Source organism: Mustelus asterias, chromosome 5, assembly GCF_964213995.1.
Source record: "Mustelus asterias chromosome 5, sMusAst1.hap1.1, whole genome shotgun sequence".
Taxonomy (NCBI): domain Eukaryota; kingdom Metazoa; phylum Chordata; class Chondrichthyes; order Carcharhiniformes; family Triakidae; genus Mustelus; species Mustelus asterias.
In genome coordinates this window covers 6,821,587-6,842,639 of record NC_135805.1, presented here as the reverse complement: position 1 = coordinate 6,842,639, position 21,053 = coordinate 6,821,587, and the positions used below count along the sequence as shown (strand labels likewise).

Below are 21,053 nucleotides of genomic sequence, written 5' to 3'. Positions count from 1 at the left end.
ATCTTTATGTCGTCATTGTCTCCAGGAATAGTGCCAGAAGACTGGAGGAGAGCAAATGTTCTGCCCTTGTTCAAGAAGGGGAGTAGAGACAACCCTGGTAATTATAGACCAGTGAGCCTTACTTCTGTTGTGGACAAAGTTTTGGAAAGAATTATAAGAGATAGGATTTAGAATCATCGAGAAAGGAATAATTTGATTAGGGATAGTCAACACGGTTTTGTGAAGGGTAGGTCGTGCCTCACAAACCTTATTGAATTCTTTGAGAAGGTGACCAAAGAGGTGGATGAGGGCAAAGCAGTTGATGTGTTGTGTATTGATTTCAGTAAAGCGTTTGATAAGATTCCCCATGGTAAGCTATTCCAGAAGATATGGAGACAAGGGATTGAGGGTAATTTAGCGGTTTGGATCAGGAATTGGCTAGCTGTAAGAAGACAGAGGGTGGTGGTTGATGGGAAATGTTCATCCTGGAGTTCAGTTACTAGTGGTGTACCACAAGGATTTATTTTGGGGCCACTGCTGTTTGTCATTTTTATAAATGACCTGGATAAGGGCGTAGAAGGATGGGTTAGTAAATTTGCGGATGACACTAAAGTTGGTGGAGTTGTGGACAGTGCGGAAGGTTGTTGCAGGTTACAGAGGGACATAGATAAGCTGCAGAGCTGGGCTGAGAGGTGGCAAATGGAGTTCAATGCTGAAAAGTGTGAGGTGATTCACTTTGGAAGGGGTAACAGGATTACTGAGTACTGGGCTAATGGTAAGATACTTGGTAGTGTGGATGAACAGAGAGATCTCGGTGTCCATGTGCATAGATCCCTGAAAATTGGCACCCAGGTTGACAGGGTTGTTAAGAAGGCGTACGGAGTGTTAGCTTTTATTGGTAGAGGGATTGAGTTTCGGAGCCAGGAGGTCATGTTGCAGCTGTACAAAACTCTGGTGCGGCCGCACTTGGAGTATTGTGTACAGTTCTGGTCACCGCATTATAGGAAGGATGTGGAAGCATTGGAAAGGGTGCAGAGGAGATTTACTAGGATGTTGCCTGGTATGGTGGGAAGGTCTTATGAGGAAAGGCTGAGGGACTTGAGGTTGTTTTCATTAGAGAGAAGAAGGTTAAGAGGTGACTTAATAGAGGCATACAAGATAATCAGAGGATTAGATAGAGTGGATAGTGAGAGCCTTTTTCCTCGGATGGTGATAGCTAGCACGAGGGGACATAGCTTTAAATTGAGGGGTGAGAGATATAGGACAGATGTCAGAGGTACGTTCTTCACTCAGAGAGTAGTAAGGGCATGGAATGCCCTGCCTGCAGCCGTAGTGGACTCGTCAACATTAAGAGCATTTAAATGGTCATTGGATAAACATATGGATGATATTGGAATAGTGTAGGTTAGATGGGCTTTCAATTGGTTTCACTGGTCGGCGCAACAACGAGGGCCGAAGGGCCTGTACTGCGCTGTAATGTTCTATGTTCTATGAATAGGATGAGAAAAGAGAGATATGTTCCCCGGAAGGATAGGGGGTTTTAGTTAAGTCGGGCAGCATGGTCGGTGCAGCTTGGAGGGCCGAAGGGCCTGTTCCTGTGCTGTAATTTTGTTTGTTGTTTGTTGTTTGTTCTTATCCGTTATTTCTTGATCATTTGTTACAGTATGCAGAGCCTTTGCCATCTTGGTCCCAACATTGGTAGCCTGAGCATTGGTCACTGCTGCCTTTTGAGCTTTTTCAGCAGCTGCTACTGAGTGTTCCTTTCGCCTTTTGATTGGGCGTGCTTCGGAATCTACCATGAGATTTACCTCGGCCCAATTTTATTTGATCTTTTGCAGCCAGGTTCTTCCCATTAGTGCTGGATATGGCCCCTCAATAAAACCACTTCTCCATAGGTTTTTAACACTGTCATTGAGGATTTCAAGGCGATGTCAAAAGCTTTTCTTGGAAAACAGTTTCTGTTACCGATGAAACTGCAGTTCCAGTGTCCACCTCCATTTTCACCAGCTGTCCGTTCAGTTATAGTGTGACCCAGTAACAGTTTATTGCACCAGCAATAGCCAGTACGTTTAATGACGAATTTGATTTAGTTTTTTGAAGGGATAACCAAGAAGGTAGATGAGTACAGTGCAGTTGATGTTGTCTACATGGACTATAGCAAGTCCTTTGACAAGGTACCGCATGGTCGGCTGTTGCATAAGGTTAAATCTCTGACAGAAGACAGAGGGTGGTGGTAGAGAGTTGTTTTTCAGACTGGAGGCCTGTGACCAGCAGTGTGCCTCAGGGATTGGTGCAGGGTCCACTGTTATTTGTCATTTATATTAATGGTTTCGATCAGAATTTAGGAGGCATGGTTACTAAGTTTGTAGATGACACCAAGATTGGAGGCATGTTAGACAGTGAAGAAGGTTATTCAGGATTCCAATGGGTTCTTGATCAATTGGGTCAGTGGGCTGATGAATGGCAGATGGAATTTAATTTAGATAAATGTGAGGTGATGCACTTTGATAGATCGAACCAGGGCAGGACTTACTCAATTTATGGTAGGACATTGGGGAGAGTTATAGAACAAAGAGGTCCAGGACTACAGGTTTGTAGCTCCTTGAAAGTGGAGTCACAGGTGGACAGGGTGGTGAACAAGGCATTCAGCATGCTTGGTTTCATTGGTCAGAACATTGAAAACAGAAGTTGGGATGTCTTGTTGAAGTTGTATAAGAACATAAGAAATAGGAGCAGGAGTAGGCCATCTAGCCCCTCGAGCCTGCCCCGCCATTCAATAAGATCATGGCTGATCTGACGTGGATCAGTACCACTTACCCGCCTGATCCCCATAACCCTTCATTCCCTTACCGATCAGGAATCCATCCATCCGCGCTTTAAACATATTCAGCGAGGTAGCCTCCACCACCTCAGTGGGCAGAGAATTCCAGAGATTCACCACCCTCTGGGAGAAGAAGTTCCTCCTCAACTCTGTCTTAAACCGACCCCCCTTTATTTTGAGGCTGTGTCCTCTAGTTTTAACTTCCTTACTAAGTGGAAAGAATCTCTCCGCCTCCACCTTATCCAGCCCCCGCATTATCTTATAAGTCTCCATAAGATCCCCCCTCATCCTTCTAAACTCCAACGAGTACAAACCCAATCTCCTCAGCCTCTCCTCATAATCCAAACCCCTCATCTCCGGTATCAACCTGGTGAACCTTCTCTGCACTCCCTCCAATGCCAATATATCCTTCCTCATATAAGGGGACCAATACTGCACACAGTATTCCAGCTGCGGCCTCACCAATGCCCTGTACAGGTGCATCAAGACATCCCTGCTTTTATATTCTATCCCCTTCGCAATATAGGCCAACATCCCATTTGCCTTCTTGATCACCTGTTGTACCTGCAGACTGGGCTTTTGCGTCTCATGCACAAGGACCCCCAGGTCCCTTTGCACGGTAGCATGTTTTAATTTGTTTCCATTGAGATAGTAATCCCATTTGTTATTATTTCCTCCAAAGTGTATAACCTCGCATTTCTCAACGTTATACTCCATTTGCCATATCCTCGCCCACTCACTCAGCCTGTCCAAATCTCTCTGCAGATCTTCTCCGTCCTCCACACGATTCACTTTTCCACTTATCTTTGTGTCGTCTGCAAACTTCGTTACCCTACACTCCGTCCCCTCCTCCAGATCATCTATATAAATGGTAAATAGTTGCGGCCCGAGTACCGATCCCTGCGGCACGCCACTAGTTACCTTCCTCCAACCGGAAAAACACCCATTTATTCCGACTCTTTGCTTCCTGTCGGATAGCCAGTCCCCAATCCACTTTAACACACTACCCCCAACTCCGTGTGCCCTAATCTTCTTCAGTAGCCTTTTATGGGGCACCTTATCAAACGCCTTTTGGAAATCCAAAAACACCGCATCCACCGGTTCTCCTCCATCAACCGCCCTAGTCACATCTTCATAAAAATCCAACATGTTCGTCAAGCACGACTTTCCCCTCATGAATCCATGCTGCGTCTGATTGATCGAACCATTTCTATCCAGATGCCCTGCTATCTCCTCTTTAATAATGGATTCCAGCATTTTCCCTACTACAGACGTTAAGCTGACCGGCCTATAGTTACCCGCCTTTTGTCTCCTTCCTTTTTTAAACAGCGGCGTAACATTCGCTGTTTTCCAATCAACCGGCACTACCCCAGAATGCAACGAGTTTTGATAAATAATCACTAACGCATCCACTATTACCTCTGACATTTCTTTCAATACCCTGGGATGCATTCCATCCGGACCCGGGGACTTATCCACCTTCAGTCCCATTAGTCTACCCAGCACTGCCTCTCTGGTAACATTAATTGTATTAAGTATTTCTCCTGCTGCCAACCCTCTATCGTTAATATTTGGCAAACTATTTGTGTCCTCCACCGTGAAGACCGACACAAAAAACTTATTTAAAGACTCAGCCATATCCTCATTTCCCACTATTAACTCCCCCCTCTCGTCCTCCAAGGGTCCAACATTCACTCTAGCCACTCTATTCCTTTTTATATATTTATAAAAACTTTTACTATCATTTTTTATATTAATTGCTAGCCTAGCTTCATAGTCTATCCTTCCTTTCTTTATCGCTTTCTTAGTCTCTCTTTGTTGTTTCTTAAATTTTTCCCAATCACTTGTTTCTCCACTATTTTTGGCCACTCTGTACGCAGCTGTTTTTATTTTAATACTCTCCTTTATTTCCTTCGTTAACCACGGCTGGTTCTCCCTTTTCTTACAATCCTTGTTTTTTGCTGGAATATATTTTTGCTGAGAACTGAAAAGGATCTCCTTAAAAATCCTCCACTGTTCCTCAGCTATCCTACCTGCCAGCCTGCTCTCCCAGTCTACCTTAGCCAATTCATCCCTCATCCTATCATATTTCCCTCTGTTCAAACAGAGGACACTGGTTTGGGACCAAACTTTCTCCTCTTCCATCTGAATCAGAAATTCGACCATATTGTGGTCACTAGACCCAAGAGGGTCCTTCACAATAAGATCCTTAATTCTACCTACCTCGTTACACAATACCAGATCCAAAATAGCTCGTTCCCTCGTCGGTTCCGTAACATGCTGTTCAAGGAAACTATCCCGACAGCATTCTAAGAACTCTTCCTCCATTCCACCCTTACCGACTTGAGTCTGCCAGTCAATGTGCATGTTGAAGTCCCCCATGATTATTGCCGTTCCGTTTTTACACGCATCCCTTATCTGCTTGTTTATAGCCCTCCCTACCTCAACATTATTATTTGGGGGCCTATATACCACACCTACTAGTGTCTTTCTCCCTCTACTATTCCTCATCTCTACCCATAATGATTCCACGTTTTGTTCCTCAGAGCCTATGTCATCCCTCAGTACTACCCTGATATTATCTCTTATTAATAGCGCGACCCCACCACCTTTTCCTTCCTGTCTATTCTTCCTAAACGCCTGATACCCCTGGATATTCATCTCCCAGTCCTGGTCACCTTTCAGCCACGTTTCTGTAATGGCCACTAGATCGTACCCACTCGTGCTGATTTGCACCATCAACTCATTTACCTTGTTCCGAATGCTTCGTGCATTCAGGCAAAGTGTCCTTATTCCAGCTTTTATCTGGACCCGCTTTGATGAGTCGCGAACACCCTCTCCCTCTACTCCCTTATCTAAATTACCGCCTTCATTCACTTGCACCCTCTCCTCTACCATTAATTTTGTAATTCCCCTTACCCCTGCATCCTCCACCCCATCAATTAGTTCCTTGATCCTAGTCAACTCTTCTAGCTCCCCTCCCCCCAACCTATCTAGTTTAAATTCTCCCCAGTAACCTTAGCCAACCTACCGGCCAGGATATTGGTCCCCGTGTGATTCAAGTTCCACCCGTTTTTTGTATACAGATCACCCCTGCCCCTAAAGAGGTCCCAATGGTCCAGGAACCTGAATCCCTGCCCCCTGCACCAGTCCCTCAGCCACACATTCATCTTCCACCTCACTCCATTCCTGCCCTCACCTTCCCGTGGCACAGGCAGTAATCCTGAGATTACTACCTTTGCTTTCCTCTTTCTCAGCTGTCTCCCTAATTCCCTGTACTCCCTTTTCATGACCCCTTCTCCCTTCCTACCCACATCAGCGGTACCAATATGTACCGCTACCTCAGGCTCCTCTCCCTCCCACCTCAGGATTTCCGGGACGCGACTAGCGACATCCTGGATCCCGGCCCCAGGGAGGCAGACCACCATGCGAGAATCCCGCCTACCTCCGCAGAAACGCCTGTCTGTCCCCTTCACCATCGAGTCCCCGATTAATACCGCCTTCCTCCTCTTTTCCTTAGCCCTCTGAATTACAGGGCTGGACTCCACTGCGGAGATACTGCCACTGCTGCTTCCCCCAGGCGGGCTGTCCCCCCCAGCAGTACTCAAGCAGGAGTACTTGTTGTGCAGGGTCAAATCCACTGGGGTGCTCTCAACCACCCTAGCCTTACCCTTCCTGGCCATCACCCACTTGGCCTCCTCCCGTTGCCCTGGTGTGACCACCTGATGATAGCTCTTGTCTATCACCTCCTCATTCTCCCTCATCAGCCTAAGATCCTCGAGCTGCAGTTCCAGCTCCCTAACACGGTCCCTCAGGAACCGCAGCTCGACACACCCCTCACAGATGTGGATGTCCGGGAGGCCAGATGCCTCCAGGACCTCCCACATCCTACACTGGGAACAACACACTGGTTTCACACTCATACTGGACACTTTATGTCAAGTAAGACAGTGAAAAGTTAATAAGAGTGTAAGGAAACAAAAACTCACCCCTGCTCGTCCAAGCCCTGTGAGCCAAAGCCCTGACAGCTCACTCAACTTCCCACTCACTCTGCTGCCCGCTACGATGCTGCCCGCTGTATACTTTGGTGCGCTTTTAAACCCTCCAAAAACTTCCCCAGGCCTCTCCTGGCCCGACTTCCGGTTTTGAAAAAAACCTCCGATTTTAAACCCAAAATTAACTGAAAAAATAAATAATTAATTAAAGTCAGAAAACCCTCTCTCTTACCCTCAGCCTGCTCCTGGGAACAAATCCCTGATATTAACAACTGATATTAAACCCAAACAACTGAGATTAAACCCAAACAACTGAGATTAAACCCAAACAACTGAGATTAAACCCAAACAACTGATATTAAACCCAGAACAACTGAGATTAAACCCAGAACAACTGATATTAAACCCAAACAACTGAGATTAAACCCAAAACAACTGAGATTAAACCTAAACAACTGATATTAAACCCAAACAACTGAGATTAAACCCAGAACAACTGATATTAAACCCAAACCACTGAGATTAAACCCAAACAACTGAGATTAAATCCAAACAACTGATATTAAATCCAAACAACTGAGATTAAACCCAAACAACTGAGATTAAACCCAAACAACTGAGATTAAACCCAAACAACTGAGATTAAATCCAAACAACTGAGATTAAATCCACAACAACTGGGATTAAACCCGAACAACTGAGATTAAACCCAAACAACTGAGATTAAACCCAAACAACTGAGATTAAATCCAAACAACTGAGATTAAATCCAAACAACTGAGATTAAATCCAAACAACTGATATTAAACCCAAACCACTGAGATTAAACCCAAATAACGGAGAGTAAACCCAAACAACTGAGATTAAATCCAAACAACTGAGATTAAACCCAAACAACTGAGATTAAACCCAAACAACTGAGATTAAATCCAAACAACTGAGATTAAATCCACAACAACTGGGATTAAACCCGAACAACTGAGATTAAACCCAAACAACTGAGATTAAACCCAAACAACTGAGATTAAATCCAAACAACTGAGATTAAATCCAAACAACTGAGATTAAATCCAAACAACTGATATTAAACCCAAACCACTGAGATTAAACCCAAATAACGGAGAGTAAACCCAAACAACTGAGATTAAATCCAAACAACTGAGATTAAACCCACAACAACTGGGTTTAAACCCAAACAACTGAGATTAAATCCAAACAACTGAGATTAAACCCACAACAACTAAGGCGTTCTATAGGTATGTCAAGAACAGAAGGTTGGTTAGGGCAAGTTTAGGGCCAGTTATAGATGGCAGAGGGAAGTTATGTGTGGAACCGGAGGAGATTGGTGAAGCATTGAACCAATATTTCTCTTCGGTGTTCACGCAAGGGGACATGAATATAGCTGAGGAGGACACTGGGTTGCAAGGGAGTAGAATAGACAGTATTACAGTTGATAAGGAGGATGTGCAGGATATTCTGGAGGGTCTGAAAATAGATAAATCCCCTGGTCCGGATGGGATTTATCCAAGGATTCTCTGGGAGGCAAGAGAAGTGATTGCAGAGCCTCTGGCTCTGATCTTCAGGTCGTCGTTGGCCTCTGGTATAGTACCAGAAGATTGGAGGTTAGCGAATGTTGTCCCATTGTTTAAGAAGGGGAACAGAGACTTCCCCGGGAATTATAGACCGGTGAGTCTCACTTCTGTTGTCGGCAAGATGTTGGAAAAAATTATAAGGGATAGGATTTATAGTTATTTGGAGAGTAATGAATTGATAGGTGATAGTCAGCATGGTTTTGTGGCAGGTAGGTCGTGCCTTACTAACCTTATTGAGTTTTTTGAGAAAGTGACCAAGGAGGTGGATGGGGGCAAGGCAGTGGACGTGGTATATATGGATTTTAGTAAGGCGTTTGATAAGGTTCACCATGGTAGGCTTCTGCAGAAAATGCAGATGTATGGGATTGGGGGTGATCTAGGAAATTGGATCAGGAATTGGCTAGCGGATAGGAAACAGAGGGTGGTGGTTGATAGTAAATATTCATCATGGAGTGCGGTTACAAGTGGTGTACCTCAGGGATCTGTTTTGGGGCCACTGCTGTTTGTAATATTTATTAATGATCTGGATGAGGGTATAGTTGGGTGGATTAGCAAATTTGCTGATGACACCAAAGTCGGTGGTGTGGTAGACAGTGAGGAAGGGTGTCGTAGTTTGCAGGAAGACTTAGACAGGTTGCAAAGTTGGGCCGAGAGGTGGCGGATGGAGTTTAATGCGGAGAAGTGTGAGGTAATTCACTTTGGTAGGAATAACAGATGTGTTGAGTATAGGGCTAACGGGAGGACTTTGAATAGTGTGGAGGAGCAGAGGGATCTAGGTGTATGTGTGCATAGATCCCTGAAAGTTGGGAATCAAGTAGATAAGGTTGTTAAGAAGGCATATGGTGTCTTGGCGTTTATTGGTAGGGGGATTGAATTTAGGAGTCGTAGCGTTATGTTGCAACTGTACACAACTCTGGTGCGGCCGCACTTGGAGTACTGTGTGCAGTTCTGGTCCCCACATTACAGGAAGGATGTGGAGGCTTTGGAGAGGGTGCAGAGGAGGTTTACCAGGATGTTGCCTGGTATGGAGGGGAGATCCTATGAGGAGAGGCTGAGGGATTTGGGATTGTTTTCGCTGGAAAGGCGGCGGCTAAGAGGGGATCTTATTGAAGCATATAAGATGATTAGAGGTTTAGATAGGGTGGATAGTGATAGCCTTTTTCCTCTGATGGAGAAATCCAGCACGAGGGGGCATGGCTTTAAATTGAGGGGGGGTAGTTATAGAACCGATGTCAGGGGTAGGTTCTTTACCCAGAGGGTGGTGAGGGATTGGAATGCCCTGCCAGCATCAGTAGTAAATGCGCCTAGTTTGGGGGCGTTTAAGAGATCCGTAGATAGGTTCATGGACGAAAAGAAATTGGTTTAGGTTGGAGGGTCACAGTTTTTTTTTGTTTTTTTTAACTGGTCGGTGCAACATCGTGGGCCGAAGGGCCTGTTCTGCGCTGTAATGTTCTATGTTCTATGTTCTAACTGGGATTAAACCCAAACAACTGAGATTCAATCCAAACAACTGAGATTAAACCCACAACAACTGAGATTAAATCCAAACAACTGATATTAAACCCAAACAACTGATATTAAACCCAAACAACTGAGATTAAATAAGACATTGGTAAGGCCACACTTGGAATACTGTGTACAGTTCTGGTCACCCTATTATAGAGAGGATGTTATTAAACCAGAAAGTGTGCAGAAAAAATTTACAAGGATGCTATTGAGACTTGATGGTTTGAGTTATAAGGAGAGACTGGATAGACTGGGACTTTTTTCCCTGGTGCATAGGAGGTTTAGGGGTGATCTTATAGCAGTCTATAAAATAATGAGGAGCATTGATAAGGTAGATAGTCAACATCCTTTCCCAAAGGTAGCGGAGTCTATAACTGGAGGACAAAGAGAGAGATACAAAAGGGTCTAGAGGGGCAATTTTTTCACACAGAGGGTGGCTAGTGTCTCGAACAGGCTGCCAGAGGTAGTAGTAGAGGCGGGTACAATTTTGTCTTTTAAAAAGCATTTAGACAGTTGCATGGGTATGATGGGTATAGAGGGATATGGGCCAAACGGGGGCAATTGGGACTAGCTCAGTGGTTAAAAATGACGGCATGGACAAATTGGGCTGACGGACCTGTTTCCATGCTGTAAACCTCTATGACTCTACTCCCTGCTTGCCTAGATGGGTGCAACTCCAACAACACTCAAGAAGCTTGACATCATCCAGGACAATGCAGCCGCTTGATTGGCACAACACCCACAAACATCCACTCCCCCCACCACTAACTCATTAGCAGCAGTGTGTATCATCTACAAGATGCACTACAGCAATTCATCAAAGATCCTTAAACAGCATCTTTGAAACCCACAACTACTACCATCTAGAAGGACAAGAGCAGCAGACACATAGCAACACCATCACCTGCAAGCTCCCCTCCAAGACACTCATTTAAAGTGTATTTATGAGTCACATGTAAGGCTTCACATTAACTGCAATGAAGTTACTGTGAAATTCCCCTCATCATCCTGACTTGGAAGCAAATAGCCATTCCTTTGGAGTCCCTGGGCCAACATTCTGGAATTTCCTCCTGAATGGCATTGTAGGCCAACCCACAGAACATGGACTGCAGTGATTCAAGAAAGCAGCTCAGCACCACCTTCTCAAGGGCAACTTGGAATGGGCAATAAATGCTTGCCAGCCAGCGATGTCCAAGTCCCACAAATGAATAAAAGAAAGTTACAGGGTATTTCCCAGGACTGAGCCTCTTACACCCTGGTGAGCAGAAACCCCCTGAACCTCAGGGGGTTTCTGCTCACCAGGTGCACATCACTGGGGACCTGTCATGATTCACGTCAGCATGAAAGGACAACTTAACATAGGTTGAGGAGGGGTCGGGAGCGGGGTGGGGGGACGGCGGTGGTGGTGAGAACCTATCAGGCATGAAGTCCTGATAATGATATTTAAATGTATTGAAATAGGGATTCCAATGTTTGTAAAGTTTATTTATTAGTCACAAGTAAGGCTTACAATAACACTGCAATGAAATTACTATAAATTCCCCTTGTCACCATAGTCCGGTGCCTGCTCGAGTCAATGTACCTAACTAGCACGTCTTTTCAGACTGTGGGAGGAAACCAGAGCACCCGGAGGAAAGCCACGTAGACACGGGGAGAACGTGCAAACTCCATGCAGACAGTGACCCAAACCGGGAATCGAGCCCAGGTCCCTGGTGCTGTGAAGCAGCAGTGCTAACCACTGTTTAATGTCAGGAAACCCGTCACATCATTGGCAAGGGTGGGAATGATCAGAACGCGAAATCTCACCAGCGTACAACGCATTTTGGGATCCCCATGGGATTGTCCACCACTGACGCTGATCCCGCACACCCTCTGAAAATTGAAGCAGAAAATCCCCTCCAAGTATTGGATACACAGATTTGGAGACCAATGTAAAGACATTAGAGAGGACACAGAAGAGATTCATGAGAATGTGAAGAACGTAAGTATACTGGAGGGGTTGGGCTCCTTGTAAAATCATAGAAATCATAGAAACCCTACAGAACAGAAAGAGGCCATTCGGCCCATCGAGTCTGCACCGACCACAATCCCACCCAGGCCCTAGCCCCATATCCCTACACATTTACCCACTAATCCCTCTTACCTACGCATCTCAGGACACTAAGGGCAATTTTTAGCATGGCCAATCAACCTAACCCGCACATCTTCGGACTGTGGGAGGAAACCGGAGCACCCGGAGGAAAACAACGCAGACACGAAGAGAATGTGCAAACTCCACACAGACAGTGACCCAAGCCGGGAATCGAACCCAGGTCCCTGGAGCTGTGAAGCAGCAGTGCTGACCACTGTGCTACCGTGCCGAGGTTGAGAGAAGATTTGATAGTGGTGTTCAAGTTAATAGTGAGAAGCTTTTCCCATTGTTGGAAGGATCAAGAACCGAAGAACATAAGAAATAGGAGCAGGAGTAGGCCATCTAGCCCCTCGAGCATGCCCCGCCATTCAATAAGATCATGGCTGATCTGAAGTGGATCAGTTCCACTTACCCACCTGATCCCTATAACCCCTAATTCCCTTACCGATCAGGAATCCATCTATCCGTGATTTAAACATATTCAACGAGGTAGCCTCCACCACTTCAGTGGGCAGAGAATTTCAGAGATTCACCACCCTCTGAGAGAAGAAGTTCCTCCTCAACCCTATCCTAAACTGACCCCCCTTTATTTTGAGGCTGTGCCCTCTAGTTCTAGCTTCCTTTCTAAGTGGAAAGAATCTCTCCACCTCTACCCTATCCAGCCCCTTCATTATCTTATAGGTCTCTATACGATCCCCCCTCAGCCTTCTAAATTCCAACGAGTACAAACCCAATCTGCTCAGTCTCTCCTCATAATCAACACCCCTCATCTCTGGTATCAACCTGGTGAACCTTCTCTGCACTCCCTCCAAGGCCAATATATCCTTCCGCAAATAAGGGGACCAATACTGCACACAGTATTCCAGCTGCGGCCTCACCAATGCCCTGTACAGATGCAGCAAGACATCTCTGCTTTTATATTCTATCCCCCTTGCGATATAGGCCAACATCCCGTTTGCCTTCTTGATCACCTGTTGCACTTGCAGACTGGGTTTTTGCGTCTCATGCACAAGGACCCCCAGGTCCCTTTGCACAGTAGCATGTTGTAATTTTTTTCCATTTAGATAATAATCCAAATTAAGATAACACCAATTTAAGATCATTAGCAAAAGGAGAAAGTGACATGAGAAAAACTGCTTTTGCATGGGACAGAAAATTTGACGGACTATTTAAAAGTCTGTTGACCTTGGACGGGAATTTCCAGTCTTGAGGAGCGCACGGTTGGAAAATCCCACCTTATGTTTCTATGATTAGGATCTGAGTGCACTGCTTGAAAATTTGGTGTGGCTTTCAAAATGGAATTGAATAATTATCTCGAAGAATAAAAATTTCAGGGCTGTGGAGAAAATGTGGAAGTATGAAACTAGCTGAGTTGCTCTTGCTGAATATAACGACTATTATTCTTTGATTCTATCTTTTTTCTTTCATGTTGTTAGGTGCTACACAAATATATTAAAATTATGACAAAATTAAGGACAATCAGGGATGAGCAACAAACATGGATCTTATAAACAATGTCCACATCCATGTAAGTTTTATCCGAGCCTATACCGATTGAAAAAGTGTTACTACGAGATGCCTAAATGAAATATTTCCTGCTGCTATCATCCTTTAATTTAGTAAGCAAACATACAATTTCTAAGACATCTACTTACTGTCTTTAACAATGTAAGCAACTCATCGATGGCTGTATTTGCATCAGAGAAGAACTGTCCGAGTGTTAGAGATGACCAATTCAGAAAAGTAACTCCTTGCCTCAGAACAGATTCAATCTAAACAAAAAATAACAATGGACTTTGAACGTGAAATTATTATGCATGCTTCAATACCAAACTATAAAAATTGCTAACATTGGCAGCTCATTTACCTCACAAGTTATTAAACATTCTATAGCTAAATAAGACCATAATAAAGTGTAATGGGAATAGGCCATTCAACTCATTGAGCCTGCTCCACCATTCCATAAGATCATGGTTGATCTGATTGTGGCCTTAATATCACTTTCGTACCTGTCACCTTTGACTCAATCAAAAGCCTGTCTAACCCAAACTTGAAGACAGTCAATGACCCAACCTCTATTGCTATCTGTGTAAGTGACTTACAAAGACTAATGGCTCTTTGCGAGAAGAAATCTATTCACAGCTCCTTTTACTCACTTCCTCCCTCATGTTACACCTTTCCTGAGTCCTTGTTCACAGGAAGAGTTTTGAGGATGAAACTAGAGTGGGAGGAGAGTCGACAGGGAAGCAGTGAGTGGGAAAATCAGGCAGGAAAGTATTCTTCCAGTATTTTGGGGTTTTATTCCGGATTTCCAGCATTTCAGATTTCCAGCTTCTGCAGTATTTTACTTTTATTCTCTTAGTTCATAGAATCCGTACAGTGCGGAAGGAGGCATTCGGTCAATTGAGTCTGCACCGACCTCAATCTCACCCAGGCCCTTTTCCTGTAACCCCATATATTTACCCTGCTAATCCCCCTGACACTAGGGTCAATTTAGCATGGCCAATCAACCTAACCCTGACACTCGGGTTGATGCGCGATTAATTCACTCGGGAGGTTAGGACGTACCTGGGAATAAAAGCTTTTATTCGCAACAAGAATAGAGCATACTGCTTAACAATACTATCCCAGACTAAGGGCCACTAGGAAGTAGCAGTGACCTTTATACCCCTATAAGAAGGCGGAGCCAAATGGAGTGTACCACAGAACAATGCTAACAGGTGGAACACCCCAACCCTAACCCCAACAGTAACAAGAGTAACATATGTACAAGTACCCATAGTGGTAACCATCTATGGTTCACCACATTCACCCCTCCTTTAAAAACAAAGGCCGGTGGGGTAAAGAGACAATACGAACTGTCCATATGTTCACAAGTTCAGTCGTATCGGAGGTCCGCACCGTCTCTGCGACCTCCGCAGCACTGGCTCCAGTGCCGGTTCTGGTGACCGTGGTGTCCCTCTCTCCGAGGTGGTGTCCAGTGACTCCTCCAGTTCCTCCCGCACCTGTGGACCTCGAGGTGGCGACAATCTCCTGGACTCAGGCAAGCTGTACACAGGAGTAAGAGGATTAAGTGGAGGTCCCGATGCTGCCCGCGCCGTGTCAGGAGGGGAGAGAATGGGCAAAGGAATCCTAACCAGGGGTGCGGGAGTGAGGGGGGTTGCCAGGTCCCCTGCAGGCACCAGATCTCTGATAGAGACCGTGTCCTCTCGCCCGTCAGGATATGCCACATAGGCATATTGAGGGTTGGCGTGGAGGAGATGTACCTGTTCAACCAAAGGGTCGGACTTGCGGGCCCTAACATGCCGCCGCAGGAGGACAGGTCCTGAGTACGTCAACCAAGGCGGCAGTGAGGTCCCAGAGGAAGACTTCCTGGGGAAGGTAAACATCCGCTCATGTGGGGTAGCGTTGGTTGCCGTACACAGGAGGGACAGGATTGAATGGAGCGCATCAGAAAGTACCTCTTGCCAACGGGAGACTGGAAGACCCCTAGACCTTAACGCCAGTAAGACAGCCTTCCAGACTGTAGCGTTTTCTCTTTCAACCTGCCCGTTACCCCTGGGGTTGTAACTCGTAGTCCTACTTGAGGCAATTCCTTTAGAGAGCAGGTATTGCCTCAAGTCATCGCTCATAAACGACGAACCCCTATCACTGTGGATATAACTGGGGTAGCCGAACAGGGTAAAAAGACTCCGCAGGGCTTTGATGACCGTGGCAGAGGACATGTTAGAACAGGGGATGGCAAAAGGGAATCGGGAGTACTCGTCAACCACGTTAAGGAAATACACATTCCGATCTGTCGAAGGAAGGGGGCCCTTGAAATCGACACTCAGTCGTTCAAAAGGGCGAGTGGCCTTAATGAGGTGTGCCCTGTCAGGCCGGTAGAAGTGCGGCTTGCACTCTGCACATACCTGGCAGCTTTGAGTTATCGACCTGACATCTTCTATGGAGTAGGGCAGATTCCGGGCCTTTACAAAATGGAAGAGCCGAGTGATCCCTGGATGGCAGAGATCATTGTGGAGGGCCTGTAGCCGGTCCTCCTGCACACTGGCACATGTTCCACGCGACAGGGCATCTGAGGGCTCATTGAGCTTCCCTGGATGGTACATGATATCATTGTTGTAGGTGGAGAGTTCGATTCTCCACCTCAAGATTTTATCATTCTTAATTTTTCCCTTTAACGTGTTGTTGAACATGAAGGCCACGGACCGCTGGTCCGTGAGCAGGGTAAATCGTTGGCCAGCCAAATAATGGCGCCAATGCCGTACGGCCTCCACAATGGCCTGAGCCTCTTTTTCCACAGAGGAGTGCCGAATTTCAGGGCCTTGGAGGGTGCGAGAGAAAAAGGCGAGCCTGCCCGCCTGGTTAAGTGTGGCGGCCAAGGTGAAATCAGATGCATCACTCTCCACCTGAAAGGGGATGGACTCATCGACAGCGTGCATCGTGGCTTTCGCGATGTCGGCTTTTATCCCTTCAAAGGCTAGGCGAGCCTCTGCTGTCAGGGGAAAAGAGGTAGACTTTATGAGCGGACGGGCTTTGTCCGCGTAATTGGGAACCCACTGTGCATAGTACGAGAAGAAGCCTAAGCATCTTCTCAGTGCTTTGATGCTAGTGGGTAGGGGAAGTTCAAGGAGAGGACGCATACGGTCTGGATCGGGGCCGATGACCCCGTTTTCCACCACCAAGGATTGCAAGGCGGTGCTTAATAAATACGCACTTCTCCCTGTTATAGGTCAGGTTCAGGAGAGACGCAGTGCGTAAAAACTTCTGGAGGTTGGTGTCGTGGTCCTGCTGATCATGGCCGCAGATAGTGACGTTGTCCAGGTACAGGAAGGTAGCCCGTAGCCCGTTTTGGTGCACCATTCGGTCCATCTCACGCTGGAAGACCGAGACCCCATTAGTGACGCCGAAAGGGACTCTTAAGAAGTGGTAGAGACGGCCATCCGCCTCAAAGGCCGTGTATTTTCGGTCCTCTGGGCGAATGGGGAGCTGGTGGTAGGCTGACTTCAAGTCGATGGTGGAGAACACCCGGTACTGCGCAATCTGGTTGACCATGTCAGATATGCGCGGGAGAAGGTACGCGTCCAGCTGCGTGTACCTATTAATGGTCTGACTATAGTCTATGACCATCCGGGGCTTGTCTCCAGTCTTGACCACCACGACTTGTGCTCTCCATGGGCTAGTGCTAGGTTGAATGACCCCTTCCCTGAGGAGCCGCTGAACCTCAGATCTAATAAAGATCCAATCCTCAGCGCTGTAACGCCTGCTCTTAGTCGCGATGGGCTTGTAGCCTGGCACGAGATTTTCAAATAAGAAAGGCGGGGTAATTTTGAGTGTCGAGAGACTGCATGTGGAGCGCGCTGGACAATTTGGAGGCTGCTGTTCTCCCACTGAAAGTGGAGGGAGTGGCCCATCGTACTGCAGGGTCACACTCTTCAGGTGGACCATAAAGTCTAGCCCCAGGAGTACCGGAGCGCAAAGGTGCGGTAACACGAGGAGCCTGAAGTTCTCGTAAACTGTGCCCCGCACCGTTAAGGTTACCACACAGCTCCCAAGAACAATAACAGATCGGGACCTTGACGCCATAGAGATTGTCTGCCTGACAGTTTGCACGCGGAGAGCGCACCGTTTCACCGTATCCGGATGGATGAAACTCTCCGTGCTCCCGCTGTCAAACAGGCAATGTGTCAGGCGCCCGTTTACCTCTATGTCCATCATGGACTTGTCGAGTCTGTGAGGCTTGGCCTGGTCCAGGATGATTGACGCCACTGTTGGATCCCGAGTGTAACTGCAGGCAGCTGAGATAGTCGACGATGAGGACCCCTGCTGGTCTTCTGCGGCCGGTGTCGACCAAAATGGCTGCGCCCACGAATCGCACGTGGTCGATGGTGTTGTAAGCGGCGGCACCCGCAGGTGGCACGTGGCTTGCGTCGTCGTCATCAGAAATGGCGGCGCCCTTGAATCGCACGTGGTTGAAGGCATCGACGAGGCCGGAGACGAGGAGATGGATCCTGGGGAGTCACACGCAGCACTGCTAGGCTTGGAAGGGGTCTTTGCTCGGCACACTTTTGCATAGTCCCCTTTCTTCCCACAGGCGGAGCAAAACACCGTCCTGGCCGGACATCTCTGACGAGGTGCTTCGCCAATCCGCAGAAATAGCACCGTGGGCCTCCTGGAGCTGCTGCAGCCGTCAGGTCTGAAGGTGAGAGCATTATCGCGCAGTTCCGAGGAGCCGCCGGGTACAGTTGAGGCGGTGGCTGTACTTGCCACGATGTTCCCACGTGGTCGGTGGGGTAGGTTTCAAGACTTCTGGAGGCCGTTTCCATCGCATCGGCCAATTCTACCGTCTTAGCCAGGTCCAAGTTACCCTGCTCTAGCAGCCGCAGGCGAATATAGGATGAGCCGATTCCCGCCACGAACGCATCTCGGATCAGATCGTTGGTGTATTGAGTAGCTGACACCTCCTTGCAATTGCAGGCTCTGGCTAGCTGTTGAAGTTTGCGCAGGTACTGTCCCGTCGTTTCGCCGGGCTGCCACCGTCGAGTGGCTAATGGGTGAACATAGAACAGTACAGCACAGAACAGGCCCTTCGGCCCACGATGTTGTGCCGAGCTTTATCTGAAACCAAGATCAAGCTATCCCACTCTGTATCATCCTGGTGTGCTCCATGTGCCTATCCAATAACCGCTTAAATGTTCCTAAAGTGTCTGACTCCACTATCACAGCAGGCAGTCCATTCCACACCCCAACCACTCTCTGCGTAAAGAACCTACCTCTGATATCCTTCCTATATTTCCCACCACGAACCCTATAGTTATGATTATAGGTGACGAGCATGGATTTCGTTCGGCGGTTTATGGTACAGCTTCTTGAGTAATTCGATGGCCTCTTTGTAATCTTGGGAATCACGGATTGTTGCATACACAGTGTCGCTCACCCTTGCGTGGAGGACCCGCAATCTGTCGGCGTCGGTCTGGACTGCTGTCGAGGCGTCGATGTAATCCTGGAAACACTTCAACCGATGGTCGCAAGTGTTCGACGCTCCCGCGGCACGCGGATCCAAGGTTAGCCGATCGGGTTTCAGCATCTGCTCCATTTTTTTTTCTCTCCGAACAAAATTTCGGTATTTTGTTGCGAATAAAATTGATGCGCGATTAATTCACTCGGGAGGCTAGGACGTACCCGGGAATAAAGGCTTTTATTCGCAACAAGAATAGAGCATACAGCTTAACAATACTATCCCAGACTAAGGGCCACTGGGAAGTAGCAGTGACCTTTATACCCTATAAGAAGGCGGAGCCAAACGGAGTGTACCACAGAACAATGCTAACAGGTGGAACACCCCAACCCTAACCCCAACAGTAACAAGAGTAACATATGTACAAGTACCCATAGTGGTAACCATCTATGGTTCACCACACGGGTCAATTTAGCAATTTAACCTAAGCCGCAAATCATTGGACTATGGGAGGAAACCGGAGCATCTGGAGAAAACCCACGCAGACACTGGAAAAATGTGCAAACTCCCCACAGACAGTGACCCGAGGCCAGAATTGAACCCATGTTCCTGCTGCTGTGAGGAAGCAGTGCTAACCACCGTGCTGCCATGACATCTGTTCCTCCTCAACATCACTCGAATAGGTGTTGTGACTTTCTGTGATCTTAGCTCACTGCAAACCTTAGATACCTCTTCTGGGAATCAGGTTCCAACTGTCAGGTGAATGATGCTGTTAGCGCGAGTGAACAGATACCACACCACTCGCACCCAGAGCCAAGATTGATAGCAGCACAGTTTATTATAGTGTTTTACGTCGACGGAGGTACAATCAGGACACAGACAAGACAGTCCCGAAAAGTACTCTGCTTGCCTGCCAAAACGGAGTACAGTTATAGTAACGATCTGTTTTGATATGTAAATGGTTTGTGAGTGGTTTCCTGATATAATCATCCTGTTTCAATAGGTTTGTGGGTGTGGAGTTTGATGTGTAAATGGTTTTCTTTTATAGTTATCCCGTTAATGGGTTTTCTGGTCTAGAGTTTTAATATGTAAAGTTTGGTTTAAGAGTGTGATAATTGCTTTATGTCTCTGAATTCCTTTGGACAATGGGTGTTTGATGGGATGTCAGGAAGTTTTCCAGGTCTCATGGTATTTTCTGAATAGCATATTGATGCGAGTTCCTGAGTCTTTGTCAACCTGGTTTCTGTGTTTAAAAGATGTCTGCTTGCCTTACTCACACCTTTCTGGCTGAATGCTGTCCTGTTTTGCTTCATTTATCGAGTTATAGTTTAAGAAATATTCTAATCCTAATACCCACAAAATTTATGCCCGCCTACAATGCAAATCTTTGCTCCACATGTAAACAAGGCAATTCTGCACCAGAATGTCAACCTTGTGTAGACTTTGTCTTCTCCAGTAGTCTCTTCTGCACTGATGCATGAAGATGGACAGAAGAAGACTGAGAAGTGTTGTCCTGATTTGTCTTCTGAACACAATTTCAGCTGGAGATGATAGTCTCATGTTAAATGGTGCTGCCTATAAATGCAACATTGCAACCTGGACATCTTGTTCTGTTTCCTTGCACTTTATAATAAACAATTTAACCATTTGAACCATTCTCTCCGCAAGTCAATTGGAAGTAGGATAATGTGGAGTTACCATTACAATATTTATGTCTTACTTGGCATACACATCCTGAAATTGTTTGCTTGTATATTGTGGACTATTATGTGAGACAATCTCCTTCAATGTGCCAAAAAATATGAAAGAGACCACTCCACCCATCGCATTTGCTCAGATGTATTCTCTCACTTGGAATTTTGAAAGATAAGTTGTGAATAAGAAGAAATCGTCAAAAGTGATAACTAAATCTTTGACTAAGGGTGTAATGAGACCTTGTGAAGGTGTAGTGCCTCATTGTACTGTTTGGCAGATGCACTTGTCACATCTGACACATTTTCATGGCTCTCTGGAGTCGCAGTTAATCCCAAAAGTCAACACATGTTTGCTGTATGCAATCACGATCGTATAA

The 21,053-nt window shown here is 46.4% G+C and overlaps 1 protein-coding gene across 1 annotated transcript in view; it reads right to left on the bottom strand.

Annotated features, from left to right (window-relative positions):
- Window positions 1-21,053, bottom strand: part of LOC144493944 (dynein axonemal heavy chain 8-like) — a 1,661,706-nt gene that overhangs the window by 1,252,756 nt on the left and 387,897 nt on the right. Inside the window, exon 19 of the mRNA XM_078213521.1 lies at window positions 13,676-13,796. Coding sequence (XP_078069647.1) covers window positions 13,676-13,796 — 121 coding nt within the window. The remainder of the gene's footprint in view (window positions 1-13,675; window positions 13,797-21,053) is intronic.